This window comes from Amblyomma maculatum, chromosome 1, assembly GCF_055883805.1.
Source record: "Amblyomma maculatum isolate TAMU_Amacu chromosome 1, ASM5588380v1, whole genome shotgun sequence".
NCBI lineage: Eukaryota > Metazoa > Arthropoda > Arachnida > Ixodida > Ixodidae > Amblyomma > Amblyomma maculatum.
In genome coordinates, this window is record NC_139344.1 from 268382879 (window position 1) to 268400895 (window position 18017).

Sequence of the window (18017 nt, forward strand, 5' to 3'; positions counted from 1 at the left end):
TTAGAATTTAGATGCGTACAATACCACAGTTCTTTCTGGACAATACGTACAAGACGTGTTAAGTATCCCAGTGGCTTCCAGCATTGGGTGCCATTAAATGTGAGGCAGCTGCCAAGTGCCACAAATGTTCAATTAAGCGACTGTTCATGAAACCGTCAATTTTAGTTTTCGATTGAACCGACTCATCTGCTAGCTTTCTGCTGTATTTCCAACAGTGAGAGATAAAGGCGTCCTCTGGAGCTTATTAAGTGACGTGTTGGGCTAAACTCACTATTAAAAGCTGAATGAGCTCACAAATGGCACGATCGTAAGCCTTCCTTGTTTAAAGGTAACAAACGGGCGCGCAATACAGCTGGCTTTTGCTACTTTCCTCTAGATGGCGCAGCGTCTTTGCGGCAGCAGAGACGGGCAAGAGAAGGCGATAGTACTGGTGGCGTGAATTCTGAATGTAAAAACTGCGCGAACCGCATAAAAACATAAATAATATTGCGTATAAAATTTATATTAAATGAGAATTTGAAGAACCAGAGTAAAAAAAAAAAAAATATCAGGGTTTCAAGTAAGGTTAAACCGAATCAGACGTGCGAAAGCATGGTCTAATTCGATTTAGATGTTGGTCGCTATTTGTTATTTTGCTTTAAGTTTTAAACTGGTTACGATCTAGGATATACACCCATTAGGCAACGTGTTCACGTTTACGGCATCTTCTCTCCCGTTCCAACTCAGCCCGCCGGACACGGCACGCTTCTTCGGCCGAGAGAGTAGAAGGATTCGGCTCACTCGCCACCCTGGCGTGGTCTCACGTCCCATAGCAATTGCACAGTGCGGCTATGCAGGCAACCATTGCGCGCAGCAAGATGTTATTTTATTGATTCTTCCTGTATTTTTAGTTTTATTTTATTCTTTTATCACGCTAATTAAAATCGATTATTATTTTATTAGTATTTCTTATTAATTACCATCATCACCATTTATCATTTTTACATACCCAACTAATGATTAATAATAATAATAATAATAATAATAATAATAATAATAATAATAATAATAATAATAATAATAATAATAATAATAATAATAATAATAATAATAATAATTGGTTCACAGGAAGGGAAAGGCACAGATCTGTCACACTTGTTTCTGTGGACACCTGAACCGCAACGTAAGGGCAGAGAGGAAGGTGGGAGTGAAAGTGGAAGGAGAGAAAGAGGAGCCGTAATGGAAGGCTACGGAGTAATTTCGACCACCTGGGGATCTTTAACGGGCGCTGACATCGCACAGCACACGGACGCCTCTTCGTTTCTCCTCCATCGAAACGCAGCCTTAGTAATGGCTGGTTTGAAGGAAAGGAAAGGAGCTGTATATGCCACGCTCTCTGTGGACACCTGAATAATATAATAATAATTGGTTTACAGGAAAGCAAAGGGCCAGTATCTGTGGCGCACATCCTGAAGGCCAAGTTAGATCTCGGGAAATAGTGCATTCGCACTAAAAAGTAACGAACCCAAAGTAATAAAGTAATAAAGCTGCACTTTACTCGGCAAGGCGGCACTCCCGTCAACGCCGATCAAAGGGAATGAAGAACAGTTTGACCTCCCTCCGTCTATCTGTTAAACAACGAAAGAATTAGCTGATTGCGCCATTACTTTTTTTGTTTGTTTCCACTTCGTGATGAGAGCCTTTTAAGCAAACCAGGTGTCATTCTTATTCTCCGACAGTCTGCGAGTTGCTTCGCCACAATAAGGGTATCTGTGCGGAAAAACAACCTTTCCAGTAGCATGTACACGACACTGGCATTTTGCGTGTCAACAGGCTTCTTTTTTTCCCGATAATTTTAAAGCTTTGCTAAGCAGAATGGTATTTAAAACGAGCGTTTCCTGTATCTAATTATCTTCTGAAAGCATTAGCATATTCCGACTAATAGACAGACCGACCGACCGGTTGGAATTCGAATTTCCTCGTATTTGCTTGAGGAGGGTGAGATAACTGTGGGTTTGTTGATTGTTTCAGAGCAAAACCAATTCTTAAATATTTTGTTCGACATCCTTCTTCATTGCACAATTTGAATATGTGAGCAGGCCAGTGAATGAACGACCGATTATACGATCGATTATACAAGGGAATAAGTGAAGAAGTAAATGAACTGTCCCAAACTAAAATTTAATATCCTTGATACTTCAGAACGAACAGCTGTTCAAGGAATCAATGCCGCTGATTTTTTCTTTTTTTTTTGCGTTTTACCATGGTGCACACGACTGAAAATCTTTCGGCTGTTAATTACCATTATCGATTAAGTGGTCATCACACCAATTGTTCTTGGATAAGTGTAGTTGTGCAAGTTGTGGGATTTGCGTTCCTGCAGCGACGCAAAACACGCGGCCGCTGCTGGGACGGTGCTCCGAGGAGGCACAGAGACCGACCTTGAGCCGTTGCCTAGCTACCGCCGCAGCTGGCGGACGCCGCGCGCTCGCCGTGCCATCTGGCATGACGTCACACCGCGCGCCTTGCCGCAGAGCCACAGCCGCCGTTTGGTATGACGTCACACCGCTCGCCTAGTCGTTGCGCTCGCCTCCGCTCGCTTCGCCAGCTGTGTCGCATACCTGATAACATGTCGGATGATTGGAAAGAAGAGCTCGCGTGCGCCGGAACCACACTTGAGGCGGCAGTATCGACAGCGACAAGTCTGCTAAGCAGAAGGAGGCCTGGAATCGACATCGTAGCGAGATAAAGAGGAAACGAATCGCTCAGGAAACTGAGGAACAACGCGCTGAACGACTGGCTAAATGCCGTGAATATGCCGCAGCGAGACGGATGGACACGTTTAACGTCCGATGTCTCGACCACTAGCAGCAGCAATAGCAGCCGGATGAGAGACCCGAGTCCTGCTTCAATGAAGACGGAATTATCCTCACGGTAGACAAGGAGAACTATGATGTGCACTGATGTGTGAGGTGTACCTTAGCTTTCGCTACGTATATCCTGGCATAGCCGAGCTAAGCCACTGCCATTTTTTTTTTCTCCGGGTTCTTGCTTGCTCGAACCTTGTATGCTTGCTCGAGACCAAGCGCGAAAGGTTCTCGGCGCCCGCCTTTGCTGCGCCGAGGCTTCTGAGTCAAGGGGGCCTGGTTTGGCACGGTTCTCGTGCAGCCTGTGTCGTCGAGATGTGCTCCGCGCATTCCTAATCTTCCTTTGTGATGTGTCACGCGTGCTTTGATCCTTTAGGTGGGCATGCTTCCTGCGAGAGCCCTTAGCTACGCTGCAAACGCGCGTGTACTGTACATAGGGTCCGCGGTCCTGCTCACGGGCGCTGCAGCACAGCTATTGGTTGTAACGAGGTCTGAGGGTCAGTGCAGTGTTCGTAATGCGGCTTTCTGTATAAAAAATTCTAGAGGGCACTTTGGACCACTCAAGTGCAATGAGGCGAAAGCCATTATAGCGCGGTGGATCGTAGCCCTCCACTACGGCACCTCTATCTCCCTATTTTCTCTCACTCCCACCTTCTTCCCTTCCTTTACAGCGTGGTACATATGTCCGCGGAGAATTGTGACAGATACTGCGCCTTTTCTATCCTGTACATCAATTTCAAACGATGCTGACGCCTGCTGTACTAACGCCTCCTAGACATCTGGCTCTGCTTCTGTTTGCTGTGTGGTGCGGCGTTCAAAGAAGCGGCAAATGAAACGCGCCGCACGGACGCCTGGATCGGATGGCCGGCGGGGCCAGCTTCGTATATGCATGAATCGCCTGGTGACGTCATGACCTGTCGTGGCGGTACCGCGCGCCCATTGTCGAACACAACCAGCATTTCATTGAATGCATCAACGTTCACCGGTGTTCTATAATTCGTCTATAGGAAAGAAAAGGCGCAGTATCTGTCACTCGCGGAATTCCGCTATCATCCTCAAGGTAGACAATGGAAATTATGAAGAGCTTTTCACGATCCTGGGCAACGAGGCCAATCTAACGCTGGATGATTATGACATTCATTCATGTACATTGCCTTGTTTGTCTTTTTCTATGTTTTGATCGGAGTTTCCTTTCGTGTTATGTCGCGTTCCAAAGTCAGGCAATAAAGAAAAAAACTCCAGGACGTGGCGCAGTTGGTAAAGCGCTGGGCTGGGGCTCCAAGGGATGGACTTTCGATTCCCGGTGGACACAAAGTTTAATAATTTACTTTTAACTGTCGCTCTCGAGAGCGTGACACCTCAGCTGACAACCTTCTGTGGACAGCGATGAGGCATTAAAGGCTTTCGCCTTATAAACACTTGTGCTTATAACTTGTGCTCTTGGTTCCTTCGGAGCGGAAGCGCAGGCGCGCAGTGCATGCTGGCTGAGTTGTCGGCTTGCTCTGGCCCGAACTCGCGGTATGTGGGTGAGGATTTGCTAAACACCGATAACAGCACACCTTTTTTTGAAAAGTGTTACACGTGCGGCCAACGGCCACGGCGTTAGGAAATATCCACAGCTGACAGCATCGCCCGGCGAATGATCATCCGTTTATTCTCAGCTATAGAATATATAGGCGACGCAAAAAAAAAAAAAAAAAGTAAATGAGAGTAGAAAAAGTGCCAAGCATGCGCCGGTAGCCAGCGACTCGGTTATCAGTGCCAGTATGCGTCTGGTTATTGGCAAAAAATAATCACACAAAGTGTAGCAAAAAAAAAAAAAAAAAGATAATAGAATCGGCAGCTTTCGAACCCGACTTTGGAAAGACACCCAAATAGTATTTTTTTTTTAGTTGACGGGCAAACTTTAGCTGCATGAAGACTTTGCAGACTGTTGTGTCATTTTGCGCTCCGTAGGCTATTTGCTGGCTCATTGGCGTAGTCGACACGGCCGACTTGACTACGCGGCGTCTTGCACGTTTCGTTTACATGAATTTTTGTTGACGCCATTTAGATATACCGTAACTGCTCCATTGGGTTGCTCCACAGTAGCTCAGTGGCTTTGGAGAGTTGGACAGATGTTTGCCGCCCACGACGCAATCTCGTTTTTGGCGGCCGCATTTCAATAGAGCCGAGATGCAAAATCAGTTTAAATTATTTCGGAGTCCTCCACTACGGTGATCCATATGGTTCAATCTACGGTTAAAAACGCGGCGTGTGACTGACTCAACCGTTGGCACTGTCCTCGCTATCTCTCTTGCGAAGTGAAACTTTTGTTTTGCTATGAAATAGAAAAGGAATGAACGCACTGAAAATAATTACAGGACTGCGATTAATTCTCCTTAAGTGCGGAAATGGCGAAAGTAAATTGACAGGACTGTTTTAACGAACTGCATCGTCATACTCATGCTTGTTGTCATCAGCATCATTACCACTACTATATCATCATCAACTAAACGCGCCCATCATTACCATTGCAACTGCCATCATTATCATTAAAACTACGTGCAGCGTCATTATCGTCGATACTATCATAATTATCACTAACTGCATTGTCATCGCAACTATCATCCTCACGCTAGACAAGGAGAATAACGATCGGTTTCTTACGAGCCCGGGGTGAGTAGCGATTTGCGCGCTCGGTGGGGCTCTATTCCCGGTGGAAACAGGTTTTTTCTTAGGAGTCAGTTCGCCCGGACATTTCCCGCGGACATTTCAGCAACCCATGAGCAAAGGAAGGCCTAAAAAAATCTGAAAGCTGCACCTAGCTCCTTTTCGCGTTTAGAGCAGGGATGTCACTCGCAGCGCATCCATATCGCCAGGTTTAACTGTATACTTTCTGTTCCCTCAAATATGCGGAAATAAGGGCCAAGTGTTTCTGACAGAAAATGAAAATACAAAACGTAAACGCGAAAATCCGTGCTTGCATGTGATGCGCCTTGTTCTTCACGATTACAGCCCAGCTCTGCGATTTCTTGTCACTGATGACCGGCAGTTCAGTGCTACCAAACTCTTTGGGGCTGGCCTCCCTTGTACTACACAAGGCGAACCTCGGACGTGCAAGATGCACTGGGCTAGCAACTTGACAAACAGCACAGCAGTTTTATGCAGCCCTTCGGAATTCAGTAGCTGCATAGCATTCATATGGCGCCCCATTAATACCAGACGTCACAGAAAAGGTTTAGTAATGTGTTACCCCTTTCATATCTGTGAAGAGCTTCAGAGAGCGGCGTGAAGCCGCTCTGCTTTCGCACAACGTCACTGAGAGACGGCTGCTCGCGAATATGCGATTCGCGGTTCGTCGTAACGGGCCCGAAGCAGCAGCAAAATTAAGGCACATGCGATACTGCCATGTAATGAGATAACTTTACTTTGGTAGAGTTATGACTGTACCACATTGATCACCTTCCAATCTGCATTTCGTCTCCGCTTTTTCGCTGCACTGCTCCAGAATCTTCTAGTGGCTGGAGGCTTGTGAAGAATGTTTTTTGGGGAGAACGTGCTGGTAGGAGAAGGCTCGTAGGGGGCAGAGGAACTTTTACCGGTGGGTGCTGCGAAGGTGCGCCTTGCGTGCCTCATGCAGGATGCTCGCAAGGTGCCCCGATTCGCTCCAAATCGCTACGGGCTCTGGAAGGCTGGGGTCCTCACAGAGGCAAACGGACCCCAGCTTTCGCGCGGAAAGAGAACTATAATGCCTACGCAGTAAAGAAAAAACAACACTCCCTTATGGCTTATAAACAGAAGGCGAGAACGCACCTGAAAAAGAGCAGCAGATAAGGCTTCTGGTGCTCTTTCCAGCGAGAGAGTCGCCAAGTAGGAGCATAAAGCATAGACGATATTATACTTTAGATGATGGGTATATCTTTCCAGGTGTTACGAAAGCAGCAGCCAGAAAGAAGAAAAAAAAAATAACGTATTGAAGTGGAAAGTGCCTTAATTACCGTGGCTCTTGCGCATCTCAGATGACGTGAAAGCCGCACCACTGGCTTCATCACTTACCTTGCCTGTTACTCGTGTATATTTTAGGCGCCTTGCTTGCGACAAAAACGGTTACTTACGTGGTATGCCTATCACTGAGCTTTCAGGATGCGGTGATTTTACACAGACACCGGGATGCGCGCGCTCCGGCCGGCGCCAGCAGGCCGGAGCGCAACGCGCGCGGCGAGAAAGTGAGGAGGAGGCGCGGTGCACCAGCTTAAACTCTCAACTTTAATCACTGGTTAGTGTACACACGGTTAGTGAGTCCATTATGTGGCCAAGCACCTATACACAAAGCTGACAGAGTTACGCTAGGTGCGGAGCGAGCGAGGTTCCCGGCCACGTGGCTCGTCCGCCCGGGCAGAGAAGTATACCGCTACAGACTGCATCTCGGTGCCTTGCCTAATGCCTTGGAGAGCTCCAAGCCAGCTAGCTGCGAACCTATGTAGAGAGCTCTATAGAGAGAAGAAACACGAGGGAAGGGCGGTAAGGGGGGTCTTGCACGAAAGAGAGACTAGCACACACACACACACCGCTAATGTTTTACTCGTTGTATCGACCTTTTCTTGTGTGTTGCCAGGATGAACCTGCGGTTATGAGAAGGCGGAACCTGTGCAGGGGAGGGCCAGGGGAGGTGCAGCGGTCGCGAGCCTTCTAGCTGGGCGTCGTCCCCCGGCGATGCAGCGGTGCCCTTACACAACTTCCGTGGCCCGCCCGGGCAGCGCACGCACACCACGACCTCCGAGACGCGCTCCCCCCGCCGCGCGATTCGTTGTTTGGAGCCGTCCCCGGGACACGCCCGGGGCGCACCTCCGAGGCACCCGCGCTTCCCGGCTGCCTCCTCGTCGCGCACGCTGCCCGGATGCTTCTGGGCTGCGTTTGGGGATCTCCTGGAAGAGGACGCCCTGAACAGGCAGGCCTCGCGTCTCTAGCAAACGTACCGTAAACGGAATGGAAACGTCATTTCTTGAGCTTTTTTCTTGTTTTTACAGACTGGCCTTATGCAACTAGGTCTTGGCAATACCAGTTTCTTTACGCTTGTGGACCTGCAACAAAATGGGTCCGCAGCTAAGTGAACCAATTAATTTTACTGCGTCTGCGTACATCTTGATTTTCATCTGCATTCATTACTGATGGTAGAGGCTGTGCATCCTCACTACATTGCTGGTTTGCAACAAGCAACGTCAGAAACATTTTCCAACACTTCCCCTTACCCTTGAGGACAGCCGTAAACTCCAACAAAAAGACCTCTCGGCCTGTATTTGCCAACATGCCGCGTGCATGGTGCAACTATTCGTGTAACCGTGGCAAGATGGGTGGATGTGTCTTAAATCGAGGTCTTGACGAAGACAGGCTCACCCGTCTTAATCAGGGTGGACCAGCACGCTGGTAGCAGACGAGGCTTTGAGCAAGACAGGCCCACATGTTCTCATCAACGGGCATGCATCCAGGACGGAACTGGTGAGCGTGTCCTAACCAAAAGCCAGCTAAGTCCAGCTAGAGAGCCATTTCGGCGCGCTTGCGAGGTGCTCTTACCATTGTTCACAGCGCCTCTTCCAGTCTCTCGCTTATAAGCTGTTAGAGAGGACGCGCACAATACGTCGAGGCAGGAGAGCAGCAGCGTTGCTTCTTTTTTTTTTGTCTTTTTCTTCGCACTACCGTTTATTTCACAACAGTTTTGGGAGGAGGGAGGTAGGGATGTGCTGTAGAAGGGGAGTGCGCGAGGCGAGGGCCTGGACTCCGCGGCTTCCAGCGTAGTTGCCGGCCGAGCGTCGGGCTGCTCGCCCTGCGCCCGACCGTGCGTGCGCCGCCCCGGCGCAAGCAGTTAACGTCCCACTGCATGGGTCCCTCACTCTCTTTCACTGCTTTGCACATCTAGGCGTTGAGAGAGAAAAATAATACATCTACAGGCACTTTACACACGCAAGGGAAACGAAAGGATGCCGGCGGCGAAACGGACCGTTTTGAGAAAGAAGCAGTGCAGTTTGTTTCACCCTTCTCCTTTCTCACGCACGCATTCATATGAATAGATTTTGTCGTCAAGGTGTTTAAGTAGGAGTTTGGTCTGGACCTCGCACAGTCAGGTATAATAACAGACTTTTCTCCATTCTTCTGTAGTTACGGCATAATTCCTCTCACTGCATCGAAGTTGAGTGGGAAGAGCCAATCATCGTAGCAAGCATATTACTCCCATGCTCCTTGTACAAAGGCCGTCGTGTTGCCTGGAGTGGTGCTGAAGCAATGACGCCACCTCTAATCTCGTAGGTATTACGCAGAAAGTGCTGCCTTTTCTCATACCGTGCCGCATACGTTTCTGAACTGGAGTTAAAATATAGGATGAATCCTTGTTATTCTTGTCAGTTTGATCTCTTCCTGTCCTAAGGTGTTAAAAAGAACGTACTTTGCTTCCCCTTCTGCTTGTCAATTTTCCATAGTGTCACTATGCATCTTATGTATGTATTTATTTATTTATTTATTAGTCGCTAGCATCAAGCACGAGCTTCAGCTTAAGCCGTGTCACAAGATATATTCTTTTTCTTTCTTTTAAACAGGGATAGCATTCTGATTTTCTGAACAAAGTTCTACACAATTTTGATGTTCACGACAACGCGAAATGAAGTCTCCAACGTTAACACGAACGAATGCAGCTTATTCCTTCAGCAGTCTGAGCCAACCTACCTGAATTTTTCCGCGCTTGCGCCACCAACGTGAAGAAAGTCGCTGAATGCCGAGAAACAGCACCTCATCGCATCCTTCGCCAACACACCGTGGTCTTGACCTCCCTGGATCCGCTACTTCATCCTCTAACGGTCCGTTTCGACACGCTGCTAATCAAGGCGCACGCAGGCGCCCGGTTATTGCTGTACAGAGCCAGAAAACTATGTCGCCAGCCAGCAACTCTTAGCATACATACATTGTACAAAGACGCGCAGCAGGCCATCTACTATTTATCACACCCCTCAGGCGTAACCTTTGCGCTCGCGCAGCCCGAAGCGGCACCACAGCAGACTCGCCACAAAAAGTGTTTAAGCTCGCATACTGCTCTCTCTCGCACATCCTCCTAGCCGCCTCTCGGCCGCGCTGGGAGGAGAGCTCGCGGGTGCCTCGGAAGTGCGCCGCGGGACCGCCGATGTGTTTTCACCCATCTATGTGTACTGCCAGCTACGACGCTACGAGAAACGCGACGCAGCGATTCGCGAAAGGAAAGAAAAACACAACGCACACCAAAACCAAGCACAGTTCTTTTTCCCTGGAAACGGCCCGCCCCAGCGTAATGTATTTCTCCCCATTTCTTCATGAAATCCCATTCACATTCAGGGGTTGAATTTTCGACGACCGGCGCCTTGAGCTGAACACAAAAGCCGGAACACCGACCAAGGAGGTCATTTTCGGGTCCAGAACCGTCTGTCTCGGAGCCAGAGACACAGCGTCTTCATTTTGTTTCTCCCGGCTTGTCACTCACAGCGGGAAGAAAGACAGACAGACACAGACGCGCGTTCACACAGAAGGCGAAAAATGCACGTCGCTCGAAACAGACCACTGTTTGCCAGACAGTTATTCCCCTCCAAGACGCGAGAGAGCCACATACGTCACAGCAAACGGGTACACACCGCATTTCGGGGGCGAATACTGCACAACACACAATGGCAGGTGGGCGTGGCCCAAAGAGCACAACAACAAAGGGTCGCATATGTACACGGAAAGCAAGAGAGAGACAGGATTTGGGGGCGGGCGGCCTCGGGTTTCCCGCCGGTCGCCCGCGGCTCCGCCGGCCGCGCCTTCTTCCCCGATTGAGCAACTGTCCGGCGCGCTGCGGTCGGGGCCGCTTCCGGGACTACGCTCCATTCACCGGCCGAATGGGGCCCTCTGCCGCATGGTACGCGTCACAGCGTTCGCTAGGGCCTTCGTCACGGCGAAAGTCCTGGCGACTGCTGGTTGTTGTGCTCAGTGGTCGAAGCGAGATTTCGAGAGCTCAGCACCCACCACGAGGCATCGTGTGCTGACCGTGAATGGGAGCAAGCAGTACGTGCCTCCGTCAACCACTGAAAAACCCCCGTGAGGCGCCCTTCGTGCAGCAGAGTTGCCTGGACAGGAGTGTAGTCGCGCACCCGATCATGTGCGGGTGTCTTGCACGCCGCAGACCGCACGGCTCCACGACCTTAGCCACCCTGTGGACGCGATGTCATCGAAGCTTCTGATTTTTAGGCTGGGCTTCCCAGTCTTAAATGAAGGGAAAAAAATCTGTAAGAGAGCTGGAGTGCTAAATAAAAAGCTGTAATGATGTCAACGCTGCCAGCCACTCCCCTGCGAGGTTTGGTATATATTAAAAAAAAAAACGCAAACAAAAGACCGCATACAGAATTGTATATATATCAAAAAGCACCTCGCTACATGCCCTATCCTCGTATTATATTGGCGCTGAAGTCCAACACTCTTTCTTTTCCCCCTCACTTGTCGCATATGTATCCTGAAAGGTAGGGAAGCGACTGACGACAGTCACTGCGTTGCCTTTCTGGGGTGCTAGAGCCGAACAACAATTTCGGCTAAGACCCAACGAGGGCGCGGATGGGCACCGTGCGGCCCGCGGGCCCGGAGGCGGCCGCCCGTAGGGGGAGGGGGCGCGCTGGGAGGAGCCATTGGCCGATTTAGCCTCGTGGGGAAGACGACTGGGGTAACCGGCTGGAGCCTTCAGCCGCGTCTCTGGCGGCGCTCGTCCGTTGTACTTTCGTTTTGTATCCTTGGCCGCGCGTCTCCGAGCGCGCCCCCGGCAGGCCGCTGGAAGAGCGCGTGTGTGCTGGGCGCGAGCCTCTGGGCGAAAAATAGAGTATCCGTTCTAGCGGGCGGCCCGGGGAAGGCGGCCCCGTGCCCTCCCCCGTCCCGTCGTGCGGCCTTGCTCTGCGTCGTCGTCGGTGTTCTGCTGCTTGCATAGCTGGAGGCCCGCACTCACTGCAGTACGCACTTGCCTTCGATGCTCGATTTCAGCTCGTTGACCTGCGTCTCGATGGTGTTCCGCAGTCCTGCGAAAGACACACAACTGGTTGGCTCTACCCCGCTCAGCGCGAACAACGCACGAGCAAATTTTAGAATTCCAAGGCAACCTGCGCTGAAGTTTGCTGTGTCCCTTAAAGGGACACTAAAGAGAAAAATGAAGTGGGCTTGCATCGATAGAATGCCAGTTCCTGGTTACAAAAAAGCCACTCTTACTGAAAATAGAGCTGTTATAAGGTAGCAAAGAGGAAGAACAGGAATACAGGTATCGCCGCCACAGCCGAAACGGCCGAGGCTTGCAACTACAAATCACGTGATGCGCAAGGGATCCCGGAGGCTGACAAATGCGAATTACGTTGACCGTTTGAATGTGGTAGTCGGTTTTGTCTCGAATATGATAACATGCTTTTATCACACGTAAGCAACGGTGAAAAGACGAAAAGACAACGTAAATGTTGCAAGGCAATTATAAAAAATATACTCATTTCGTCCGCTTGTCGGTAGATGCCGCTAGTCTCTCAGCTAACACGGGGCTACTGGCGTTCACTTCAGTTTCGGGTATGTTCCGGCTCAGGCACTTCGTGCGTGCTCAGATAGTTTGGTTTGGACCGGCGGCGCCTGAAATACGATCTCGGAGCAGCAGATGCGCCTACCCTAAGTGCGTATCGAATCATGACTCGGCACGCACCTGCGATCCGCGCGCCAGCAATCACGGAGTCTCCTCTTGCGTCATAGTGTGCGTCATCCTACCCTACTACGTAGCTGGAGAAAACAGTTTGAATTCGACCGGCGGAACAAAAAAAAAAACCTAAACTTCTTATCGCAATATCTCAGCAATAACTCAATTTTTTTTTTGCTGCCGGATATGAGGCGACAGTCACCAAATGCCGTTTATTAGATTTTGATAGCATAGTTGGGCGTCTTTAGTGTCCTTTAGCAAACAGTTTTTGGCACACCCGTCGTGCTTTTCCGCGCCATCTGCCATTATTTATAGAGGCGCTCTTTCGAAGTCGCACGTGCGGGCGTCAGCTAACTGGGGTTCTTCGATAGAAGCTAAGGACGTAGCGACTCAAGTGGCTGACGGCAGCGGGTTTCAGCTGCCAGGTGCAATAATATAAGCGCCGCCTGGGCAACGCAGGTTTCGTTAAAAAGTCTATCTGCGCCAGCACGAGCTCGCAACGCGGCGTATTTTACCTGTGCCGCTACTATAGTCGGACACAATTCAAGAATGGTGCGGCAAATGCCCATCAAAGGAGGCTCTCCATCCAATGGCGTCGACCGGTTCGCGTGACGTGGTGGTTAACCACGTATCGTGAAACCGTAGAGAATACTATATTTGGGGACAACATTATGTGGCCTTGCTGAGAAGGCCCGGCAGAAAAGAGAAAGTAACGGGCTTTTGTCCCCGTCTCGTGGAGAATGGGTACTGCCGACCACCTCTCCAACTTCCCCCATCCCACAGCCGCACCCCTACACCGAACAATATGCGCCACGGCAGGGTAATAAAGGCGTGCCTCCTTCCCGTTTCCGCCTAGCTTCCGCTGTAGCGCCACAGAATAACCCGTGAGATTAACCGCAGCAATCGCCGTCGACGCCATTGGATGAAGGGTCTCCTCTGATGGGCATTTGCCGCTTCGTTCTTGAGTTGTATCCGACTGTAGCGAGATTATGGCACTGTAATGCGCTTGGGGTGCGTATAAATAATCCCAAATGCTCGCTCATACTATAGTGTTTTTTTTTTTTCTCTCACGGTTTAAATTTGACGGCTGTCCTTGGGACAACAACTGGACTCAGTGAGCGCCCGTCCCGGATTTTAATACCTAGATGTAACAGTACTCTAATTTTTAACTCTTTAATGAAAAAATTCAATGCATTAAAGTAAATGCTGTCATTGCTTCTGAGAGCGCTACGTCAGTTGCATTGCAACGTCTGGCTTCGCTAAGCGGTGCTATTGTCACTAATTTCTGTCCCGCTCCCGTTCTTCCACAGTGGACATGAAGTATAAACTCACTTGTGAGATCATCCTGTTCCGCGGCCTCGTTTTCCGCGGCGATCTCCTCGGGTGTCTTTTTTCGCCGATTGAGACTGCCAGCGGCAAAGTCATCCACCTCGGCAGGCTTCTCTTCTTCCTTCTTCTTGATTCCGTACTGCGCACAAGACAAGAAAAGGGATGGGCATGAGCGAGGGGGGGGGGGGGGGGGCATTAATGCACAGTCTTGCACAATTAGCATTCAAGCCAGCGCTTCAGCCCACCATCTCGCTCAATTTGTGCCGCCTGACAGTACCCATAGGGCTTTTCACATTGCCAATGAATAATATCTGAAGACGTACTTTTATGACACTGTATCAACCCTTGCGGTTACAACGAAGAAGAAATTTTCAAGAATTTAAGCGATGAAATGGCCGAGTGCCATTAGTCTGATGTGACGTCAGAATGTATGCAGACACTATTCACTGGCTAATTAGCGCGAATAGCAGTCACGTCTTTAGAATGCCTTGGTAAACAGCTGTGTATATCAATGTCAACGTGTATTATTTGTCACAGAGAAACTTCAGACCTGAAAGAAGGAGTGCACAGTATCAATAGGGGCCGGTTCATATATATAGTGGAATATCGACACATGCCTCACAGTACTTAGCGTGCGTTTCTACCAAAGAAAGCTTCGTATGTAAGCAAGCGGTTGTTAACAGCACACCGCTAGCCATGTGATGGTTCATTTCGTTCACTTTAATGTGAAGTGGCACTTGGTGGAAAACCTTTCTGCCTGAGCCTTGGTGCCCGAGCTGCAGGCCTTGGGTCCATGCCGTAACGTCGAAGCGTTACCCCACTCAACCGCCTTAAACCCTCTGCTGGGGCTCTCATCATAGAGTGGCGCGAATCATGAAAGACATTTTATATGAACAGGAGAAAGACGATGGGAAGGGGGAGATGGCATCGTGGCAAGCACGTGCTGCCAGATACAACGAGCTCCATGCTTCAACAGATGCCGGGTGGTTGAGACGTGGGCGGCTAATTATGCGCGCACTGTCTTAACACGACGAAGGCGTATTGATTGGATGTACTTGTGAGCCGAACACCACTGGTAGGCTTGTTTTATTTTTGACGCCGTCGTTTCTGCATTGAGAAGTGCCGCGGGGATTTCCCCCTTTGTGTCCGACACAATGGTGAAACGAAGCCGCTGCTGATGACGTCGCGCCGCGTCCCAACTGTACCTACGGAAGCAACAGCTATTGGCATTTTCCCACGAACACCATTCGCCTATACGTGGTTCACCTCGTCAGGACACATGACGTGGATAACGAGAAAAGCACGCTTTCGCCCCGCGGTCGTACCATTATTCACAGAAAGTGTCTCCCGAGCATAGCAGACTACAGTAAGCCATTTCACTGCAGATAAATTCATTAATTAATTCCTTGAACTGGTAGAAAAACGGGAGCTTAAATGACTGTCAGAAAAACTGCCACAGTGCGTGTAGCAGAGACAGCGCAGGTAACGGCGTGAAGCTTTGTAAGAATAACCTCTGGCAGAGCCGGAAGGTGGTGACGGGATTGAGTGCCTCAGTGTTCGGAGAGAGCAGCGCTGCACACGCACGGACGCGCGCGCGCGCACGCACGCGCGCGCGCACGCACGCACGCACGCACGCACACACACACACACACACACACACACACACACACACACACACACACACACACACACACACACACACACACACACACACACACACACACACACACACACACACACGCACGCACGCACGCACGCACCAATTACAAGGAAGGAAAAAATACTGCCGCGATAAAATATCACCCCATGTGAACAGCTCGCAGTGCAGTTGCAAAGCAAATCAGTCATAGCAAAATGCAGCGAGATTGTTCCGCCTACTCAATCACTTCCTCCTGTGCTGCAATATACTATTAAAAAATTATGCGACTGGTTAATAAAATTATCTTGGATATGCTTGCGCACTGCTCCGCCGCAAGGCCTGGTGCTCTGCTACCATCGCTAAAAAATGGAGCGTTCGGTGAAAGAAGTGAAGTGGAGTAGCGCCTAAACGAAGCGTTGCCGGATTTTTCATTGGCGTCACGTGACCGAGCAACTGAACATGAAATAACATTAAGAGCTTTCGTTTATTCGTTTACAGAGTCATGTGTTGAAAGAAACGAGCGGCAAAAAAAAAAAAAGAAGAAAAGGCCATTTGTCATTTGTGTTCATGTTTCAAGACTCTACACGATATACAGAGCTGCGCGTCATCAACATAGCGACAGGGCGGAAATGTTCTCGTTTATCTCAGTATACGTCAGCCAGCGAAGTACTTTGAGGCGTAAACTCGTCTTTTCGCAAAGTTTTCAGCAAACACGTTGCTTTCCGCACAAGGAGCGAGGCACACTGGTGACAGCGATGCTTTCGCGCAACACAGCTGAGTGTTGCGACTGAACAAACCACTGTTTCTTCAATCAGGCGGTGATTTACGACCGAGGTGCAGTTATTCTGAACGAGACAGAAATCTGGTCGGGCTCCGTTTCACCCACAGCTATACTCGAGCAAATAAAAGTCCACAGACTCGAATGCGCAAGTTAGGATTAAATAGCGTCTTAAGCAATAAATCTCCCGTTTGTGGTGTAGCCGTTGCCTAAGTGGGGAGACATAATGCTCCTTCGCAAATATAGCCCGCGTCTTCTGTGTTTGAGGGTTTCATGCCCCGACCTAAGTACATGCGGCAACAAAGGAAGACAAAAAATAAAAGCGGAAATAATAAAGCAGACCTGCAGACGAGGAGAGTGGCAAGAAGAAGGTAATTTATTTTAAGAAAACGCGAAGAACGGCACGTGGCCTGCGGATTCTCCCGCTACATACGCTCGTGCGAACTCACCTTGCTGGGCTACTCTCGACTTGCGATTAATCACTCCTGTCACGTGACGCTGGAAACAAGTACACAGGGTAGACAGAAAACAGGCCACCACATCGTAAACTACGCAAAGCAAGCAACGAAAGTGTTCGGGGACAGGAACGAAAGAGTACGAAGAGAGAAAAAAATAAAACGCACTGTGGTATCGGCGCGCGCGTGTGTGCCCGTGTGTGCTCCTAATTAAATTCCCCCGTGGGTCTCAGGCGCGCTCCGCTGACCAGACGTCGTGTAAGAGAGGAATACTCGTGTCCCTTTTGCAGAGGCTGCGCTGACAAGACGCAGAACACCGCAGAAACCACGCAGCGCGGTCAACCGTGCAGGCGAGAAGACACCCCGAACAAGGAAGACTTGCTCCCGTGATTTCGCGATCAACTTTCCTTTCCCGTAGCTTCTCAGATTATTTTTTCCTCTTTTAGTTTGTCTGACTCAGCTTTCGACGCGTCAGGGCCGACGTGTTTGCTTTTACCCATTGGTGCGGCTGATTAAAAGTCGACTCGCGATGTCTTTACCCCCCCCCCCCCCCCCCTTCTCCTCCCTGAAATCAAAACTTTTGTTCGCAGAGCCCGGAAGGTAAACATTGCAGATGAGCCTATGAAGCAAGTACATACATATACGCACGCTGCGCCTTTTTATGAGTCTCACTTTTCTTTGCTCTTCTGTCCTGGTGTCTCGTCAGAGCCTTTGTTCAGTGCTGTAATAGAGCGATAAACCTTTCTTCTAAACCCGTGCACTGATCCCGCGAGGAATGTTTAATGCGAGTGTTGCTCTTTCAGCGCATCTAAAATCGCATCTGCGAAGAAAAAAGACATAGGCACGAGCAGACAAAGAAATGCCACTGCGATTCTGCCTTCTAGTTTCCTTGCGCTTGAATAATCCGCTCGACATCCTATACCTGAGGAACATATGCGCAGACAACGAAAACAAGAGTTTCAGCGAAGGCTGGCTTTTCTCAGAAAGTCTGCTCACTACAGGAACGTCGTTAAATAATGCTTTTCGGTCTAAGTTCCCCCGTTTTTTTTTTTTGTTTTTTTTTTCCTGACTATCTTCCCCGTTACTCTTTCTTCCTTTGATATCGGCAAACTACTCTTGATTCTTGTTCGTGAAGCGAACTGCAACGGAACAGTTGTGTGGAACAAGCTTACCCGCAGGCCAATCCCCATCTCGAGAAACACTAGACATTTGAGGGGCTTTGATCGATCGAGGGCGCCGCGCGAGGAACAAGCGATGCCTGAAGGAGCATCACCAAGTCCTCGTT

The 18017-nt window shown here is 49.6% G+C and overlaps 1 protein-coding gene across 3 annotated transcripts in view; it reads right to left on the reverse strand.

Moving 5' to 3' along the window:
- Positions 1 to 8490: 8490 nt before the first annotated feature.
- The window catches only part of cpx (synaptic transmission protein complexin), a 259696-nt gene continuing 250169 nt past the window's right edge, over positions 8491 to 18017 (reverse strand). For all 3 annotated transcript variants that reach the window (XM_084591228.1, XM_084591229.1, XM_084591227.1), the window contains exons 4-5: positions 13864 to 13999; positions 8491 to 11881 (exon numbers count right to left, since the gene is read on the reverse strand). In XM_084591228.1, the coding sequence (XP_084447354.1) occupies positions 11808 to 11881; positions 13864 to 13999 (210 nt within the window). In that variant the 3' untranslated portion in view covers positions 8491 to 11807. The remainder of the gene's footprint in view (positions 11882 to 13863; positions 14000 to 18017) is intronic.